This window comes from Rhinolophus sinicus, linkage group LG16 (genome assembly GCF_036562045.2).
Source record: "Rhinolophus sinicus isolate RSC01 linkage group LG16, ASM3656204v1, whole genome shotgun sequence".
NCBI classification, from domain to species: Eukaryota; Metazoa; Chordata; class Mammalia; order Chiroptera; family Rhinolophidae; genus Rhinolophus; species Rhinolophus sinicus.
In genome coordinates this window covers 26,917,065-26,938,654 of record NC_133765.1, presented here as the reverse complement: position 1 = coordinate 26,938,654, position 21,590 = coordinate 26,917,065, and the positions used below count along the sequence as shown (strand labels likewise).

The following is a 21,590-nucleotide window of genomic DNA, read 5'->3' as shown; positions in this document are numbered from 1 at the left end:
AGCGCTGTGCTCCTAACGCCAGGGTCGCCAGTTCGATTCCCACATGGGCCAGTGAGCTGTGCCCTGGCGACCAACTGCCTCAGCGGGGGAAGCACAAGGCTCATCATACCAGTTGGGGCAGGGAACTGTGTCCTACACAACTAGACTGAGAAACAATGGCTAGAACCAGAGGGGGGGAGGAGGTGGAAGAAAGGGGAGGAAAAAATTATGTGGCAGCTACAAAAAAAAAAAAAAAAAAAGCCTCAGCCCAAAGAACTAAATGGAGCCCTGACATTTGCTCTGCAGAGGTGACACATCATACATCTTGAAGGGTTTGCAACTACCTTTTCTTAACATATAGTCTTAAACCTTTTCCCTAGTGTAATCTTTCCATCGGTGTCTTAGTTTGCTTGGGCTATTATAAGGTAGTCACAAGGTGACTTAAATAACAGGCATTTATTTCTCATAATGCTAAAGGCTGGGAAGTCCAAGATCAAGGCGCTGGCAGATCCAGCTCCTGGTGAGGGCCCACTTCCTGGCTTACAGCCAGCCACCTTCTCACTGTATCCCCATGTGGCAGAGAGAAAGGGAGCGCTGGTCTCTCTTCCTCTTCTTGTAAGGACATTAAGCCCACCTTGGAAGCCCCCCCGCTCAGCATCTCATCTAAATCTAATCACCCCCCAAAGGTCCCACCTCCAATATGAGCCCATCGAGCGTTAGAGCCTCAACACATGAATGCGGGCGGGACACAAACATTCAGTCAGAGATCCTCAATGTATGAAGTATGGATGAAATAAATGGATGGCAGATTTGGAATCTCAACATATATTTTTTAACACTTTAAGAACACTAGGCTGGGGCATCACTGGATATGCAACAACTCTGGCAAGACTGGAGGGGAGCCGCTGTGACTGACGAAAAAACTAATTCAGTCCTTCACATTATAGGGAAACTGCACTGCATACAGGGGTTACACTCCAAAGGAAGATAAGAAAAACATCATCAAAATTCCTGGAGAATCCCTCAGAAAGGTGCCACCTTCAATCCCAGATGGACGGTGGAGTCGTCCAGGCACGGAACAGATCACTATTTCCACAGGTTGGGCACCAGAGAGGGTTGAAAACTGCATTCTGGAGTTTCACTCAGCTTGGCAAGTTGTTCAGACAATGTCAGGGACTGAGTCCATCCAAGGGGAAAGTCATTTCACACCCAGAGTCATCGAGTGACATATTGATGAATTAGCCAATGCAAACGCAATTGTTGTTACCCACCCCGTTTCTCTGGTGCCTGGGTGGAGATGAATTCACTTGGACCAAAGGCACAGATGACGAACTCTGCTGCAGTCTTCCCACCCACAGGCCACACCTCTCACCTAAAAACACCCTCCTTTGGTCCCTTGGAGAATCAGGCCAGAGTGGTCAACAGACCCCCATGAATTCACCACTGTGACCACTGTGAATTCAGTGACCACTGTGAAAAAAATAAATCTAGCACGCCTCTATGGAGCATTCCATGCAGAAGCAAAATTGAACGCTGCGCAATATTTTCCTTTTAACCTGACATCACAGTGCCAAGCCCCATCTCTCTTCCCTGTCCCCTTCCAAGTTTCTTTCAGATCAAGCATTTGAGTTTTGAATTATAATTCCACACATACACTGGCTTGCAACTCTCTGGGTTGAACCAATTTCATTACTGCTCGCACACAAGGCCAATCACTCGATTCTGTTAGGCCTTGGGCCGCCAATTCGCTTATAGCACTTGCCCAACTTACCACCTTTGGGTCTGTCACTGCCAACCAGCATGGCTCTCAATCACCCAGGTATTCAAACTACTTACAGGCAAAAACCACCACAATACTCTCACAATTCTGAGAAAGCATTCCAAATCTCAGTGTCTTTTTCCAAAGGCTTTGAATTATTAAGATAAACAGGTGAGATACTAAACTCACGTCTATGACTATTAAAATTAAAAAAAAAAAAAAAAAACCTTCACAACTTCCCTCCATACCAGCAGCTGTTGTGTCTCTAAAACCACATCACCCTTCATCCCTGCACATTGTTACAGCATGGAAAGCTTAATGGGTGCTGAATATTGAGGTGGAGATAGACTCAAAGCACTGTAATGAAATGCAGTCACAAAGAATGACCTTGTCAGATAAGGGCAAGGTCAAAACATAAGACGCAGAGGGCAAAAGCCAACACAGCTGAGTGCATTGCTTACTTTTTGAAACTCAGTAATTCAACATTTCAACTTCTAGTAATTCATGCTTCACAGAAACAGTAGCACATGTGCTCGGAAAAGATACATATGAAAATGCTCTAGGTGGTGGTGGGGGCTCTAGAAGAGGGTAAACAGGATCTGACATATGGTGATGGAAAGAGAACTGACTCGGTGGTGAACACACAATGTGAGATATAGATAATGTATTACAGAATTGTACACCTGAAATCTATGTAACTTTACTAACAATTGTCACCCCAATAAACTTTAATTTAAAAAAACAAAAATGCTGTGATGAGCAGAGCTTATAACAGAAAAATAATCAGAAACAACCTAAAGGTCCATCAACAGGAAAGTGGAACCAACCTAAAAATCCACCCACATAAAAGAATATTAGGCACATGCTTAAAGAATGAGGTAGCTCGGGCCTGCCTGGTGGCTCAGGCGGTTGGAGCTCCGTGCTTCTAACTCCGAAGGCTGCCAGTTCGATTCCCACATGGGCCAGTGGGCTCTCAACCACAAGGTTGCCAGTTCAACTCCTCGAGTTCCGCAAAGGACGGTGGGCTCCGCCCCCTGCAACTAAAATTGAACATGGCACCTTGAGCTGAGCTACCGCTGAGCTCCCGGATGGCTCAGTTGGTTGGAGCGCGTCCTCTCAACCACAAGGTTGCCAGTTTGATTCCTCGAGTCTCACAAAGGATGGTGGGCTGCGCCCCCTGCAACTAGCAACGGCAACTGGACCTGGAACTGAGGTGCGCCCTCCACAACTAAGACTGAAAGGACAACAACTTGAAGCTGAACGGCGCCCTCCACAACTAAGATTGAGAGGACAACAACCTGACTTGGGGAAAAAAAAAGGCCTGGAAGTACACACTGTTCCCCAATAAAGTCCTGTAAAAAAAAAAAAGAATGAGGTAGCTCAATCTCCACTAGAATATATATTCTTTAAGGGCAGGGATTTTTATCTGTTTTGATCACTACTGTAAACCCAGTACCTAAAACGGAACCTGGCACATGGCAAGTGCTCCATAAATATTTGTTGAGTAAATATACGGCTAAGTGAGCAAAGCTGGTGGCAAAACATTACACACATTTGCAAACAATAATATAAACGGAGCCACTTTAAAATGGAGCTGGAGTTGCCATGCCAGAGAAACTGCCTTGCATGTCTTACGTCTCAAATCTTTGGAATGTTAACACAGGGCAAAATAACCTTTGGACTGTTTGCAAAAATAACAAAAAAGCAGTTGTTATGACTACGGGACTGATGACTTCTGGACTGAAAATTAAAAACATTATTTAGAATTAACATCACTATATTATGTTATCTGCACCAATAGAAATGCCTTCCCTTCCCTTTCTCATAAATATCCCTTGGCTTTGTCTCCTAATCAGAACTCTTTGGGCTTCTGCCTGAATCTGTGCGTCCCAAATAGCTATTCTTATTGATTTCAAATAAACGCTTCTCTCTCATTTTGAAAGGCCTTTTTATTTTGATGTTAACACATATGATCCATTTTGTGTAAAATTAAACAAGCGTAACATTAGAACATGCACGGAAAAGGGCTGATAAACGCTAGAGGTAGTTGATTGTTACACAGGGATTCACCATTCTACTCTCTTTACCTTTAGATACCGTGTTTCCCCAAAAATAAGACCTAGCCAGGTAATCAGCTCTAATGTGTCTTTTGGAGCAAAAATTAATATAAGACCCAGTCTTATATAATATTATGTAAGACCGGGTCTTATATTATACCCGGTATTATATTATGTTATGCTATGTTATATAATATTATACTATACTATATTATACTATATATACTATACTATAGAATACTACACTATACTACATTACATTACATTACATTACATTACATTATATTATAGACCCAGTCTTATATTATAGTAAAATAAGACCAGGTCTTATATTAATTTTTGCTCCAAAGACACATTAGAGCTGATTGTCCGGCTAGGTCTAATTTCCGGGAAAACATGGTATGTTTGAAAATTTCCATAATAAATATTTTATAAGGACAAAAAAAATTGTAATACTATGCACCAAACTATTAACAGTGGTTATCTCAGACAGGTAAGATTTTGAGGGATTTTCTCTCACTTTGACCTTTTATATTTAACATTGTATTATGTTTACAATTAAGGGGAAAGAACTCCTCAAAGTTATAATTTGCCCACAAGTACGGAAGTTGGGAACATAGTGAGGCTCTTACTTAAGGTGAAGGTAACTGAAACAGGGGAGACTTCCAGCTACTGTCGAATCACCAAGAAAAGCCCAATTTGGATAATTATCAACACTTTTCTTTGCATATTTTAACATATCACTTGCTGTTTACTGTTTCACACAAATTATGAGATGCTGTGCATAAGGTTTGGCCGCTTATTTTGTTCACTTAGGAATATAGTCAGTCAACCAATATTTATTGTGTGCCAGGCGCTGTTTCAGACACTGGGGATAGAACAGTAATTAAGAAACAAAAATTCCTTCCCTAGTTCCCTGCTAGCTCCCTGCCCTCCCTTGGCCCAAGCTCCGGGCACCGCTTCAGGGCTATACTCTCTGTCTCATTTCCTCCAATGGTCCCCAAAGAAAATCTCCACCTCTACAACAAGATTCAAAAAATTTAGGTAAAAGCAGTAGTTGGACCCTTCTTCCCCTGGGAAAACAAAACTTACTTTCCAAAACAGAAACTCAAAAGGGGGCCGGTGGAGAAACTCATACGAATATAATCACCCTTTTTCAATCATAGTCTCTCAACTATACTCTCCAGGAGGCCTCTTCAAAAATATGTAACAGTTGCTTGGAAGAGAATTCTAGTGGAAAAATCTACATTTCACCAAGCCCAGCCAACTGATTACTGCAAGAATCTAGAAGATCCACTGCTAAGGTAACCAGAGGGCAGACAAATGAAGGTGCCTGTAGATGGCTTGATAAATTAGTCTGTCACATAATTTCCCTTCCCCTCCTACTCTCTATTTGAGAATTTAAATATTCAAGAAAATAAGGTGGGAGTTTATTCAAGAAATAGCCCAGGTATACTTTAAAGTTAAAAATACAATATATGTTAACATTGGTGAGGTTTACGGCTATCATTGTCAGGTTAACTATTTACTGAGTACCTCTATGCACCAGGCAACATAAGCTGGGTCTGTGTACTAACTCATTCAATCCCTATACGGCCTTATTAGATATGCATTTTTCCCCATTTCGCAGATGAGGAAACAGAACAGACAAGGTTCACACCTACATACCTACAGTCACTGTAGTGGACATACACTGATTTTTATCTACTCAAAACTCCCAGCTCCTTTGGGAACTTGCACATGCCCCACCCCGTGAGGTCCTGGTAATAACCGTGCCCTGAAATCCTGGGCACCCAGATGAAGCCGATCACATTACCTCACATCCTGGCCCAGTGACTGGTCAAAGGGTGGGCAAATGACCCCAAGCAGAGCCAATCAGAATCTTTCCTGAGACTGATTAATATAAATAGCGGAACATAAATGTTGCCAGTCTCCAAAGCCGGTGCCCAGTGAGCCATGCCTCCTGGAATTTATGCTCCTGTATAGTTAGTTCCCTGGCACATGGAATCTCGGCAGCCCCATGACTCACTTCAAACAATGGAATGCAGCCAAAGAGATCCTATGTCCCTTCCAAGCCTAAGCCCTAAGGAGGCTGGCCCCTTCTACTTTTATGCTTTTGGAAACCCTGAGCTGCCACGTAGGCAGTCTAGACATCTCTGCTAGAGAAACCACACACATCAGGGATCGGCAAGCATTTTCTTAGGGGGCCAGACAGTAAATACTTTAGGCTCTGTAGGCCTCAAGGTCTCAGTCACCACTACTCAAATGCCATTGTACTGTGAAAGCAGCCACAGGCCGTGCCAAAGCAGCCACAGGCCAAGCCGAAACAAGTGGGAGTGGCTGTGTTCCAGGAAAACTTTGTTTACATAGCAGACAAGCTGCAGTTGGCTGATCCCTGATGGAGAGACCACAGAGAGGAGCCACAGATAGTAAGAGGCCCTGAGCCTTCAGGAGAGAGAAAGGCCCCAGAATTCCAGCTGAGCCCTGGCTTCCAGCCAACATGTGAGACAGCGGGTGAGCTGTCTTGAACATTCCAGACCCGGAGAGACCCTGGGGACTGAGATCTTGGCAACATCACAAAGAGCAGAGGAATCCTCAGCTGAGCCGAGTCAACCCGCAGAATCATGAGAGGTACTACAATGATCATCATTTAAGCCACTCAAGTTTAAGGTGGTTGGTTACACTGCAAGGTTGTATAAAGCAGGGTTCCCCAAACGTGGCACTACTGATGCTTTGGACCCAATATTTCTGTTGTGGAGGACTGTTCTGTGCACTGTAGGATGTTTAGCAGCATCTCTAGCCTAACCCATCAGATGCCAGGGGCAACCCTTCTCACCAGGTTTTGGCAACCAAAAATGTCTCCAGACATTGCCAAGTATCCCCAGGGTGCAAATTCACCACTGGTTGGAAAACACTGGTGTGAGGTAAAAGAATATAAAATTGGGGTACCAGCAGCCAACTTCCCCACCATGTAGAAGTCAAGCAAAGTCAAGAACAGGGTACGGGGAAGGGCCAATTTATGACTTTTATCGGCCCGAGCCACTTTTGCTTTCATCAGCCCCTTCCTGCGTTAAAAAATCAATCAATCAATCAATCAATTTTATGACTCCAGTGGCAAAAAGGTGAATATAATCCAGAACCATTACATATTATTTCTACATTCATGTTTCTTATGATTATAAAATAAATTACAAGTAAACTAATTAAAATAAAATAAATGTATTAAAATTAAATATTATGGGACCTAAGCCTGTGCCCCCTGTGCCTAATGGATAAGTCTACCCTGAGTGACTAGAAGGCTGGGCCAGAGGACATTATTTCAGTCCCTGGAAGCAGCCATGCCTAAAGTTAACCCACCCCTGGATTTCTCAGTTTCGTGAACCATAAATTCAACTTTTTACCTTACCTAGTTTGAACTGAGTTTCTGTCACTTATAATGAAGGGGACTGACTTACCTGGTCTCCCAGCTACAACAGGTGAAACCTGACCTTGCAGCTGGGTCTGTCTAAGAGCACAGTTCTTACCTGCTGCCACCAGCCACGAACTCATTCTGCCTCTGGCATCTTTCCAGTTTTCTCTAGCGAGATAATTTTCCAAGACAAAGTTCTCCCAACTTACACTTCCGGACAAAGTTGCTCACATGCTTAATCTTCATCAGAGCAGGCTGACTGCATTCTTCAAAGAGAACAAAGAGGGCATCTAATATCCCTTCTCGGGAAAGAGGAGACATCTGCTGTTGAGTCAAAAAGGGTGGTTTCCCCTAAAAGCAGCAAACAGCAGATGGAGACACTGTCAATAATGAAAAGCTTTGATCAATAACATCCACACAGAGTACATTACACGCCACCAGCTCGACTAACTGCTCACGACACACACTAACAGCACAATTCTGTGGCTTCATTCTTTAAAGAGACACCAATTGACAGTCATTTAATTTATCACTTGTACTATTCCATTACCGTGGGTTTCTTTCACCAGCATCTGGGAAGCAAAACTTCACAAACACGCCATACATTAGAGAAGGCCCTTCATTCTTAATGGTCTCAGGCTCTCGGGAACATTTACTCTGGACCCTGCTGGTCCTGACATGTCTCCACAATAGGAATCAACGACTGCCACTTCTTTCATGTGTGCCCAGATGTTTATTAATATAGCTGCAGTTTCTTCAATTCAATGAGACAATCTAGACTAGTATGAATGGAGTGACTACACTAAAGCTGAATTTATTCATGATCTGCAACAACAATTGCAAACTGACAGACTGTAGCTAGCCCACAAACATGTTTCATTTGGCATGTAGTATTTAAAATAATTTGGGTTATCTGCCAATATTGAAAAATCAGATTTCACCAAAATGGGGCGGGGAGGAGACAGAGTTCTAAAGCACTGGCGGATCTAACAACATCGCCCCACACTCCTGTCTAGTGACTTTGAACTACAGGTACGTAGCGCTGCCCCTCTGGGTAGAGAATGTGTTCTGCATTTCACTGACTTGCAGTCTTCCATCTGGTCCACCTGACTCATTTGTACTCTCTGCCTGGCCCCCAAAGACATGAGTTTGCAATCCCTGGTCTGGAACAATGGCTCCAGGTGTCAGGCCATGGATTATGTAGGTCTCTCTGCAAACATGGCCACCAATTGTTCCTCCAACTCTGAAGGTACTTGCTGCTTCTCCATCAAGACCTGAAGCCTATTTCCCCTCCCGTTGAATCTGTGACTTGCTTCAACCCACAGAATGTAACTCAGGTGACACTGTGCCAGCTCAGTATGGAGCCCTTAAGAAGTCTGGCAGCTTCTGCTTTTGCTCTTTTGGGAAGCCAGCCACCATGTAAAGAAGCTTGGGCTAGACCAGGGGTCAGCGAACTATAATCCATGGGCCAAATCTGGCCTGCCACCTGTTTTTATAAATAAAGCTTTATTGGAACACAGCCACACTCATTAATTTATATACTGTCTATGGCTGCTTTTATGCTATGATGGCAGAACTGAGTAGATGCAACAAAGACCGTATGGCCTACAGGGTCTAAAATACTTAATTCATAGAGAAAAAAATGGGTAAGATTTACTGAATAATGAGAACCTCATAGAGAAGAGGAATTGGGTGGAAGACCTCTGAAGTGCCCCAGACAGCAGTCAGCACCCAGATGTTCTAGTCCTGGCCTGGCTCCCAACTCAATATGGCCCCTTGAGAGACCCCAGCTGATGTCACAGGGTGGAGCATACGTTAAATCCCGCCAACCCACAGAATCATAAGAAAAAAGAAATCATTGTTGCTTGAAACTTTGTGAGTCATTTGTTACACAGCACTGGATAACAGAAATTGACTGGCTACATTTAAATATAGAGAACAGGAGAACTTAAAAAAAAAGCAGATTCGCTGGTCCTATCCCCAACCTACCAAATTAGAATTTTCCAGTTTGTAACTTGGAATCTGTTTTATTAACAAGCTTCCCAAGAGAGTCAAACCTCAGCCAGGTTTGTGAAGCACTGGGTCACAAGTGCTTCCACATTTGACAATGCCATCATATCTGTCACTTTACAGTTCTGCCACTAACTCAGACAAATAAGATTATTTGTTTCTTCTATTCTTTAATAAGTGTAGACTCACTAGATCAGCAGTTCCCAAATACAGTAATGATTCTTAATAGTCTCCAAGTCTGCTGTGAAATGAGAAAAAAATGAACACTACATAATGACTCTTTTATAAAGCTAAATGTATTCAAATTTAAAATCGTCCCTTATTCTGAAATATCCTTCCTTCCTTGGTGTTTCTTAAAATGTTATTTCTTTATGAAATAAAAAGACCAGAAGATAATAGGTTTTTCTTTTTGTCTGTTTGGTTTTTTTATATACTTTACTTGGTAAAATAAAAAGTTGGCAAACCTAGGTCAGCCCAGCAAATTTGTGAAATTTTACTGGCTCAAAAATCTAAAAGTGCCGGTTTGCTCAGTGGTTAGAGTGCAGTGCTCATAACACCAAGGTCACAGGTTCAATTCCCACATGGACCAGTGAGAAACAACGGCTTGAGCTTCGAGCTGAGCCGCCAGTAGGCGGTCAGTTGGCTCAGTGGTTAGAGTGCAATGCTTATAACACCAAGGTCTCCGGTTCGATTCCGACATGGGCCAGGGACTTGCACCCTCCACACCTAGATTGGAAACAACGACTTGACTTGGAGCTGATGGGTCCTGGAAAAACACACTGTTCCCCAATATTCCCCAATTAAAAAAAGTTAGAAACAAAAAAAATCTAAAAGTCTGCCAACCACTGACCTAGAACTACCACTGGCCTAGAGCTTGTTGGGAATAACTATGAAGTAGAAACTGAGACCAGTCTAAAGTTTTCACCCAAATGGAAAACAAAATCACTACTCTATTAAAACCTCATTATAACAGCACTGTATGGGCAAAGAATAGTATCCTCCCTTGTTTACATTAAGCAAATGTTAGGTGTAAACTTTCCTGGGGGTGGGGAGGAACTCATTAAAAAAAGATGAATTGGGGATTTACCCACAATCCTTCCTGTTATGACATTTAAATATAAGATACACTTAAACTGACATACACTGGCAGTGTTGCCCAATGGTTACAGGACTACCCTCTGGAGTCAGACAAACCAAAAATGAAGCCTGGCTCTGCCACTTCCAAGCTGCATGATCCTGGGCGAGTCCTTGTCTCCCTAGGTATCTGTCTCCTCCTATTTAAAATGTAACTAAGGATAGTCTCTCCCTCTGTTATGAGACTGAAGAAAGATAATCAGGAACATGCTGGCTCTGTGCCCAGTACATTGGAAGCCACAGTTAGTCCATAATCAGCACATAATAAGCCCTTAATAATTCTGCAATAGTTGGGAAAGTTTTGGAGTAAAACGATAAAGGTGCTAAAAAATGGAAGCACTCTAGTCAGTTAAGGTTAGAGACAGACTATTTATTTGTGAAAAGTATCTCATAACTTAAAATGGCAATGGGGACAGTTCCACAGAACCACCTAAGCTTTCAATCTGTCTTCATCCTGATCTGTTTGACCATTTCCCAATACAAATATTTTGACAAAAAATGGCATCAAGAACATATTCGTATGTATCATATGCAGGTATCCTATGTAAATACTTTCCTAAATATACTCATTGCCAACTGAACATAAATTTATTGTTATTATAACTAATACCATTACTATTTCTACATTTAGTAGAAATAATAGTTCCCATTTATAAAGGGCTTACCAAGAATGGGCAAGGAGCTAAATGCTTTACTTGGATTGTCTCATTTAATCCTCACAACAATCCTGTGAGTTAGGTGCTATAACCTGGATTTTAAAGAGTGGCAAATGGATTCAGAGGTGACAAGTGACTCACACCAGGTTACACAGCTAACAAGTGCTACAGCCGGGATTCAAACCTAAATCATCACCACTATCTATGTCGTCCCCCAGACTTATACACTCGTAAGTCAAACAAGAACTGTGTTCCATCTACATCGGACAAAAGAATTAGAAATCTACTTGGAAATAATCTCATGATATTAAGTTTTAATAGTACTGGGGTGATGGAAATGTTCTTAAGAGGAATATGGGTTTCACAAGCGTGGTATTATCAAAATTGGTTTTGTTTTTTTACTCTAAAACATAAACACCTCTTGAATGAAAAATAAATAGGATTACACCTACAGAAATTTTAGTCAAAAGAGTACCTTTGGTCTTTCGCCTTCTTTCTTTAATAAAAAGACAAACTTTTGTACAGAAGTATAAAGTGTATGAAATGATTTTAAAAAAAAAGATCTCCCTTCAAGAGCTAGTTCGGCTGTCTACTCCTTTCTGCACAATAGCTCCTTTTTCCAATATTACCAGGGCATATAAAACACCAAATGGGATTTCTCCTAGATTAGCCTCAGTCCTATAATAAAAGCAAAGGTAAGTGTCAAGGAGATGCCAAGGAAATAAACTCAGGTGAGCAGAGTTGGCAGCCTGTTACCTGGAAGAAAAGATTCAGTCTGGAGGCCCGGCTGGCAATGGGCTCCGCTGTACCAGTGTCCGGCAGATTCCGTGCTCCATACTTGAACTTCAACATCTCCCCACCAGTGCTGAAGGAAGATAGGAGAAGGTCAAGTGTATAATGCCAATTTGAGGAGGAAGGGCTTGAGAGATCCTGCTTTCCCTCAATATATCAGGATATGGAGGTAAAGATCCTCCAGCACACAGATCTTTGGAAAGCTCAGTCTGGCGATGGAGATTAAAAACCAAATTTTTATTCACTGTAACAGGAGGTGACACATTTATCTGACATACTCACAAGTTTGTTTATTTTCTGCCTCCCACCCTTCGAATGTGAGCTCCACTGGGCAAGGATTTTTATCCTTACATAGTGGGTACACACACAGCCTGGCACATAGTAAGCGCTAACAGTTTTTGAATGAATGAATGAAAACAAGCAAATTACATAATATGTTGGAAAATAAGTGCTAGGGGGTTAAAAATTTTTTCAGCAAGGTGAGGGCAATTGGGGCGTATGGCAGGGGGTGTACACGCAATTTTTTACAGTGTAGTCAGAGTAGACTTCACTGAGAAAGTACAACATTTGAACCAAGACCTGAAGGGGTGAGCAGCAAGCCTCGCTGCTATCTAGAGAAAGAAAAGTACCCCAGGCAGAGGGAACAGCCAGAGCTAAGGTGCTGAGGCAGGACTAGGCCTGCTCTATCAACAGCAAGGATACCAGGGAGCTGGAACAGAAGCAGGAAGTGATGGATGGATAAAAGACTACGAAGATACTAAAGTAAATTGTTATGGTCACACAGGTAATTAGCACCTGCCGGACTCCACTAGACAGAATGATGCAAGTAACGTTGACAGGAGACAGGGCAGAACACCACAGGCCCCCACCCAGCTTCAGAGAGAAACAATTCCTCCTGCTCCGCGCACCCTCCTGGAAGACCTTTCGGCTCTCGTGGGAGTGGGCGCGCGCACTACCAGCCTGGGAAGACCCTTCTGACGCCCGGTAGCCCTGGAGACGGGGCCGTCACCCTCCCCACTGCGGGAGGGAACACGAGATCGGTGTGGGTGGAGGGAGCCCTTCTCCTGGTCTTGCAGAGTGGGGTGGAGAAAAATTGGGCGTGGGGTGGGGGCTCAGACTCACCCTCAGAGGACCCGGCCAGTCTGAGCTCTGCTCCTCCCCGCGTCTCCCGCCGCCGCGTTTGAACCAGGGGCACGATGTGGGCGGGACCCAGCCGTATCTAAACCAATCAGAGTGTCCGTTCCTATGATGGACAACTATATCTCAGCCAGTCTCCCCCCACCAAGTCCTTAAAGGGACGGAGGAAATGAAAGGGAAAGCCAATCAAGTTGTTTCTCCCTTTGACTCATAACCAATGGGAAACAGAGAAGGGCAAACCCGGCAAGGCAGGTCTTGGAAGTTTGAAATTGGCGGTTAGGGAGGATACAGTGTTTGTGGACGCGTCTGTTCGTGTCTAAGATCCCTAGGGAAGTCGCCAGGGCGATGTCCCCGGCTTTCATAGCCACGATGAGGAAGATAGCCAGGCCTCTCTGCCTGGTCTTGTTCCTCAATTTTGGCTCAAGTCGAAGTACTTGCTACTTTGGTAAACCAACAGGTTCTGTGACACAGCTGAGGCAGCAAATGTTTTGAGCTTGAACTTCCACCTGCCTCCGCGATACCATCTCTGGGCTAACTGTCCTGCAACGAGTAGGTGAAGGTATTGAGACTGTCTGAAAGGATATTTTAAAATAAGTTAAAGGCAAGAGACTTAACAAACACTCCACGAAGGAGGAAATCCAAATGGCCAACGAACATACGAAAACGTGCTCCACCTCATTCGTAATCACGAAATAAGGAAGCCACAGTGAGATACAATAATATGCACCCAGATTAGGAAAAAGAAAAAAAGGGGCGGGGGGTGTCTGTTTCAAAGAAGTGGAGCTACACGCCTTCATACATAGCTGATGGGAGTGGAAATTAGTACAGTTTTCTAAAAAAGGAGTTTAACACTATTTGCTAAAATTGAAGACATGCACATTCTATGACTCACTCCTGGGTATTTACCTTAGAGAAACTCCTAATTATGTAGACTAGGAGACATGTACAAATAGTATTGTGTGGCAGAACGGCAAAAAAAAAACCAAATTGGAAGCAACCCTAATGTCCAGCAGTAGAAAGGATAATTTTCTATGTTGTGGTGCTTTCATACAGCAATGAAAAGGAATAAACGACAGAGACAGTGACATAATGTGTCTCAAAACAATGCTGAATGAAAGACATAAGACAATGAAGTATGATTTCATTAATGTAAATTTCAAAAGCAGACAAAACAAAACAATGTTGTTTAGGGAGGGATGTACATAAAGGTAGTAAAACCATAAAGAAAGCAAAAATCAGGATCATGGTTGCCTGGAGTTGGTAACCTTTCAGGGTGCGGCTATGATCTATTTCTTTACCTGGGTGGTAATAACATGCAGGTTTGTTTCATAATTATTAAATTGCATGTATATATGTTCTATTTAGGTATATAAAAATATTTAAGGAGGAGGCAGTCCCTTCCGATCCCTACACCAAATAGAACAGATGATGTGTTATCACAGTCACACATGCACACACACGTCAGTACAAAACGAAAGCTATAGACTTGTTTAATACAGTTTTTTCACCCAAACATAACTTGCTATTCATTCCTAGGACAGTAATGATAGCTACTATTTATCAAGACCCCCTACTTTCTTTCTCATGTACTTTATCTCATTTTCCTTACCACAACCCTGAGAGAGAGGAACTATAATCCATGTTTTACATAGTGAAGCAGAGAGTGGGGAAGTGACTAATCTTGAGTCAGTCATCTTTAGGTGGTGGGGCTGGGTTTGGAACTCCGGGACTATCTGATTCCAAATCCTTTGATCTACACAAAACCTGCTTCTCGGAAGACATTAGAGATTCTTCCAGCCCCTGCTTTTGTCATGATGCAAGGGCTGACCCAATCCAGAAAAACATATCAAAGTAAATGCTTCTAATGACATTTGATAAAAGTTTGAGGATGGCAAGGTGAGGAGAGACACAAAAAGAGCTGTAGCCAGTTTTTGTTGACTTGATATAAAGACTCTCAGGAAAGCTGTCAAGGTGAAGCTAGTCAATGCTTCTGCTGATTTTTCTAGTCCAACAAATCTGTTAGTTTCTGGATATCACAAATAGAAGCCTTTACCAGAATCTTGCAATTTATTCATCCTAAATTAGAACACAGTGCTAACAACCGTTTTGCGCTGTCCTGAATCCTGCCTAGATATCCTATTAATAATTTCCCATTAGAACAATTACTGGCCTTTGCAAAATCCTTGATGAAACAAGACAGGGAATAAACAACAAACAAAATGAATAAAGAAACATAAAGCAAAAACCACATGAACTCTACCACTTTTCTTTTAGGGGTAGTAACTGCAAGAAAGTGTCGGGGGGAAGAAAATAAGAATGGACCAATAGTGGCTGTGCCAATACTAAAAGGATAAGCCACTGCCAAACAGGATGAATTGTCATTAAAACCAGACTGATAGAAACCTTATGTTTCTTGCACAAAATCAAACAATGACCAATTGCATGCCGAACATGAATCCATGATGATTGCTGTGATGAAGATTCTGGAAGATCATCGTAACTGAGTCATAATGAAGGACATTATGATGTTCTTACATTTAATTATTCATTTAGTCAGAACACATTTATTGTGCCACACACTGGAGGTACCAAAATGGAAAGGACACCCACCTTGCCTGTTTTTGAAAAGCCGAGTATGGTGGGGAAATAGAGCTGTAAGCAAATAATTGTGAAATACTGTGATATGTTCCTGTGGCAGTGGAGAGACTACAGAGGGCTGTGGCAACCAAGGGACAGGTGGTGTGTGACAGCAAATACCCGAAATGTGAAAATTAAAGAAATGGGATTGCCCTCAGAGCGTTCAACTGGGAGATAACACAACCAGAGATATGCCAAGGCACCTTAAAGAGATAGGATGAATGATTACAAGACTCAGTGGGACATTAAGAATTGTACCATACCATCCTCCCAAAGGACAGAAAAAGAATCTGAGAAGCTAACCCCATTCTAGACATCAAGAGACAAAGCTATTCTGGTCCCTTCGGCAAGAAAGAGTTCCTCCAACTATTTTAGCTGCAGGCAACTTCGAAATAATAAAAATAATTACCACTCGCTGAGTGCTTTCTAAGAGCAAGCCATATCCCAGGTATTACCTGTTTCCCAAAATTATGTCCCCACAGCTAGTATGAGAGATACTTTCAGGTCACATACAAATGTCATTTTTTAAAATTATGTATTTTACTGTGTGTCAAGGGGAACTATTGCTAGGCCATCAAACCAGTTATTTCATAGATTATATCACTTGGGGTGAGGCAAAAAGAGGTAATTTAAGAAAAAAAATTGTAAGTGAATAAAGAAAATGTTAAGTAAACAGTCTAAGTGGTACAAAGATATAGCTTTTTAAAGCTCTTGAAATTTGAGAACCACACATCACTTAGCCTCTTTGAGCCTAAATTGACGTCTAGTTATTGTGACATGAAGAGCTAAGCAATGTGAAACACGCTTTGTAAAATCTAAAGCCAGCAACCCCACCGACTGAGAGAAAATATTGTAAATCGAAATCAAATGTCTGATAAGGGTCTAGTATCCAGAATATACAAAGAATTCTTACAACTCAATAATAAAAAGACAAATAACCAAATTTTAAAATATGCAAAAGATTTGAATAGACAGTTCTTCAAAGATACGCGAGTGTCCAATAAGCCCATAAAAAGATGCTGCACATCCTGAGTCATTAGGAAAGTGTTAATCAAAGCCACGATGAGATACCACCGCATAACCGCTAGGAGGGCTACAATCAAAAAGACAGCTGACACGGACTACTGGTGAAGATGTGAAAAAGATTGAACCCTCCTACACTGCAGGTGGGAATGTAAAATTATAGAGTCACTTTGGAAAACAGTTTGGCAGCTCCTCAAAAAATTAAACACCGAGTAACCATGTGACCCAACAATTTCACCACTAGGTACATACCCCAAGAGAAATTAGAACATAAAACCGCACAAAAACCTGTACACAAATGTTCCTAACAGCATTTGGCATTCTTAGTAGCACAAAAATAGAAACTAATCAAATGTCCACCAACAAATGAATGGATAAACAAAGGTGGTATATCCAAGCAATGGAATATTATTCTGCCATAAACAGGAATGAACCACTGACACACGCTACAGCATGGATGAATCTCAAACACATCATGCTCAGTGAAAGAATCCAGATGCAAAAGGCCACATATTACATGATTCCACTTGCATGAAATGTCTAGAAGAGGTAAATCCATTGAGACAGAAGGCAGACTAGTAATTGCCAGGGACTGGGAAGATGGAGGAATGAGGAGTGACTGCTAATGAGTAAGGGGGGGTGAAAATGTCCTAGAATTAGACAGCAATGCTGATAGTTACACAACTTTGTGAATATACTCAAAACCACTGACTTGTAAAGTGGAAGTGTGAACTTTATGGTATGTCAATTATCTCAATTTTCTAATGTAAAAAACTCTAAAATGAGTAATTAAATATGAAACGTCATTATAACTCAGGATTTCTCATCTTGGACAATACTGACATTTTGGTCCAGATAATTCTTTGTTGTAGAGCACTATCCTGGGCATTGTAGAATGATTAGGGGTATCCCTGGGCTCCACCTACTAGCACACACCCCCAGTTGTAACAACCAAAAATGTCTCCAAACATTGCCAAATGTCCCCTGGGGTGGGAGGCAAACTCATCCTGGGTTGAGAACTGTTGTAACTGTATGAAGTGAAAATTCCCAACAAATACATTAAATATACTTTATGTAAACCAACAGAGCTCACAAACAAATCCAAACACATTTTTCAGATTTTAAAGGTTATGAAAATTTTAACTGATTGTTACAAGTTTCATTCTGACACCATTACTTTTCCAATGTTTTGTCCAAGTTGGAATGAATCATTTCCTATCTATGTTTTTTTCCCCTTGTTTGACCTTAGACAAAGCTTCTAATAAGGAAAGATAAATTTTCAAAACTCAATTAAATGACAATTAGCCTTCCTGCCATTTGAATCGAGACAATTACTCTAGGATGCTTAGACCTGTCAGTTAATTATGTTTCTTCAAAAATGTTATAAAGGGCCAGCCCAATGGCTCAGGCGGTTGGAGCGCCGTGCTCCTAATGCCGAGGTCGCCAGTTCGATTCCCACATGGGCCAGTGAGCTGCGTCCTTTACAGCTAAGATTGTGAACAATGGCTCTTCCTGGAGCTGGGCTGCCATGAGCAGCCAGAGGTTGGTGTGGGCTGCCCTGCTGCCAGGAGCTGCCAGAGGCCAGTGTGAGTGGCCGGCAGCCGGCGAGAGCCACTGTGAGCGGCCGACCGACAATTGCCTCAGCCAAGGGGAGCGCAAGGCTCATCACACCAGCATGGGCCAAGGAGCTGTGTCCTACACAACTAGACTGAGAAACAATGGCTTGAACCGGAGGGGGGGGGGGAAGAAGAAGTGAGGAACAAAAACAAAAAACAAAATAAGAAAACAAACAACCCAATTTCCAAAGAGCTTAACAGACACCTCATCAAAAAGAGATAGGTAGAGGGCAAATAAGCATATGAAAAGATGCTCCACATAATATGTCATCAGGGAAATGCAAATTAAAACAACAATGAGGTACCCCTACACACCCATTACAATGACCAAAACCTGGCACACTGACAACACCAAGTCCCGGTGAGGACGTGGAGCAACAGGAACTCTCATTCATTGCGGGTGAGAATGCAAAATGGTACAGCCACTTTGGAAGACAGCTTGGCAGTTTCACACAAAACTAAACATACTCTTACCACACAGTCCAGCAATCACACTCCTTGGTATTTACCCAAAGGAGCTAAAAACGTATATCCACCCAAAAACTTGCACACAGTTGTTTACAGCAGCTGTATTCATAATTGCCAAAATAAATTTGGAAGCAACCGAGATATCCTTCAGCAAGTGAATGGATAAATAAACTAAGGTCCATACAGACAATGGAATATTACTCAGTGCTAAAAAGAAATGAGCTATCAAGCCATGAAAAGACACGGAGGAACCTTAAATGTATATTATTAAGTGAAAGAATCCAGTCTGAAAAGGCTACATACTGTGTGACTCCAACAATATGACATTCTGGGAAACACAAAACTATGGAGACAGTAAAAATGTCAGTGTTTACCAGGGATTAGGGAGGAGGAAGGAGTAACCAGACAGAGAACAGGGAATTTTAAGGCAAGGAAACTCTTCTGTGTGACACTGTAACGGTGGGTACACGTCATTATACATTTGTCCAAACCCACAGAATGTACAACACCGAGAGTGATCCGAATGGAAACTATGGACATTAGGTGATAATGATGTGTCAGTGTGGGTTCATCCATTGTAACAAACATCACACTCTGGTGGGAGATATTGATCATGGGGGCGGCTGTGCCTGCGTGGGGACAGGGCATCTATGAAAGATCTCTGTATCTTCTTCTCAATATTGATGTAAACCTAACACAGCCCAAAACAAATGGAATCTTAAGAAAATTTCCTACAGTGGTCCAGCTCCTTTCTCTCTGGATAGTTAATATGATTATTATTGACAGTGGACTGGAAAACCCGTACTCAAAAGAGATTAGATGAAAGTCAATCTCTCAAAATCAATGCAAGCATATACTTGTTATAAACTGTGTCTCGCGCCTTGGCTGAGCTCCAAGAAGCCAGACACCTGGTCCTGGGAATATTGTCCCATCCCTTTCGTTGAGATTTATGTTAGGTCTGCATGTAATAATGACCTTATTTTTTAATTGGCTCTCTACCCTTCTTGTCTATCTAATGTAGTGGGGGTGCCAAAAAAATGTATAAAGTGGACACTTTGGTCAGCGCTGTTCAAGCAGTAGTTCGCCGTCATCAGAAGTGTCTGGACGCTGATGGGAACCACTGTGAGCACCTCTTGTCATTGCAGAAGTCAAATGTGACTTGGACTCATCTTTTGTTATTGGTATATATCGAGCATTACAGTTATCATACAGTTTTCCTTTCTTAAAATGTGTATACATTTTTTTGGCCCAAATGTATACACATTTTAAGAAAGGAAAACTGCATGAAAACTGCAATACTCAATATATACCAATAACAAAAGATTAATACAAGTCACGTATATACTTTTTTTTTGGCACCCCCGGTATTTTTAAATCCCTCTCCTATGCCCACCCACACTCTAGCTGCAGGAAGGCAAAGGTCATGCCCATCTTGCTCCCAGACATCATCTTCAGTACCTCGCACAGTGTCTGGACCTTGGTAGGCCCTCGATCAACTGATATTCTCTGAATTAATGTGTGCATGAATGAACAAATGCACCTATGCTTTCAGTAAAGTACTAGATTTAAAGTTCAGGTGAAAAACCACTCTGATTTAAGTTTTACTTAAAAAAAATTTTAGTCCTTTTTGCCATGTAACATATTCACAGGTTCTGAGGATTAGGACATGGACATCTTTGAGGGGCCCCTGTTGGGCCTCCCACAACCAGCAAGGTTGAAGAAGAATTAGTACAGGCAAGAATAGTGAGAGATAAGGTAAAGGTACTTTTTTTTTAATGACTACAAAGCTTAGTTGTGAAAAAAGAATTGTCTTCATAATTTCATTCTCTAAAACTAACTCGGTTGGAAGATTCAACACACCCAGAGAGCAACTCCAGACCAAACCAGAGTATTACCTGGTTTGACTTACAAGTGACACACCCAGAGGGAATCCTCTACAAGCACAAGAGCCCATAGAGACCAAGCCTCATTTTAGTGGTCAACCCTCACGCAGTAAATCATCCACTGTGGGCAGAGCCTAGTCTCACAGCTAGTCAGCCTAGGAGTCAATCCCACCTACTGACCAAAAGCCAAAAGCAATGAAAGCCCAACTTTAACAGGACAATATACACAACACAAGGGTCACCTTTGGAGCACATGCACAGGAGAATAGGGAAGTGGTGCAAGTCAAATATAAAGGACACATACTACATAAGGCCACCCAGCAAAGACCAAGAACCCTAGGGGATCTACCTAATACACCGAAGCAAACACAGAGAGTCAGCCAGAATGGGGAAACAAAGAAACATGTCCTAAATAAAAGAACAGAAGAGACCTCCAGAATTGGAACAAAATGAAATAGAGGGAACCAAACTATCAGAGACTGAGTTCAGAACACTGATGATAAGAATGTTTAAGAAGCTTAGTGACGACATAAAGAAGGATAGAGAAATCATAACGAACAACCAGTTAGAACTAAATACAATAATTGAAATAAAGAACACACTTGAAGGAATTACCAGTAGGTTAAATGAGGCAGAGGATCGAGTCAGCGACTTAGAAGACAAGTTAGCAGAGATCACCCAAGTGGAACAACAAAAAGAAAAAAGAATAAAAAACAACAAAAATGGTTTAAGAGACCTCTGGGATAACATCAAGCGCAACAACGTGCGCATCATAGGAATACCAGAAGGCGAAGAGAGGAGGCAAGGGATTGAGAACATATTTGACGTAATAATGTCCAAAAAACTTCCCTAACCTGGTGAAGAAAACCAACATACAAGCCCAGGAAGTGCAGAGAGTTCCAACCAGGGTGAACCCAAACAGGTTCACACCAAAACACATTATAGTTAAAATGGCAAAGGTTAAAGACAAAGAGAGAATCCTAAAAGCAGCAAGAGAATGACAGAAGGTTACATACAAGGGAACTCCCAT

At 42.0% G+C, this 21,590-nt stretch overlaps 1 protein-coding gene across 11 annotated transcripts in view; it reads right to left on the bottom strand.

Moving 5' to 3' along the window:
- The window catches only part of CIT (citron rho-interacting serine/threonine kinase), a 211,848-nt gene that overhangs the window by 141,013 nt on the left and 49,245 nt on the right, over positions 1–21,590 (bottom strand). For 10 of the 11 annotated variants that reach the window (XM_074321913.1, XM_074321905.1, XM_074321908.1 and 7 more), the window contains exons 2-3: positions 11,761–11,869; positions 7,414–7,555 (exon numbers count right to left, since the gene is read on the bottom strand). In XM_074321913.1, the coding sequence (XP_074178014.1) occupies positions 7,414–7,555; positions 11,761–11,856 (238 nt within the window). In that variant the 5' untranslated portion in view covers positions 11,857–11,869. Of the gene's footprint in view, positions 1–7,413; positions 7,556–11,760; positions 11,870–12,918; positions 12,965–21,590 lie in introns of those variants that run through there. The other variant, XM_019753968.2, reaches the window with a different exon arrangement.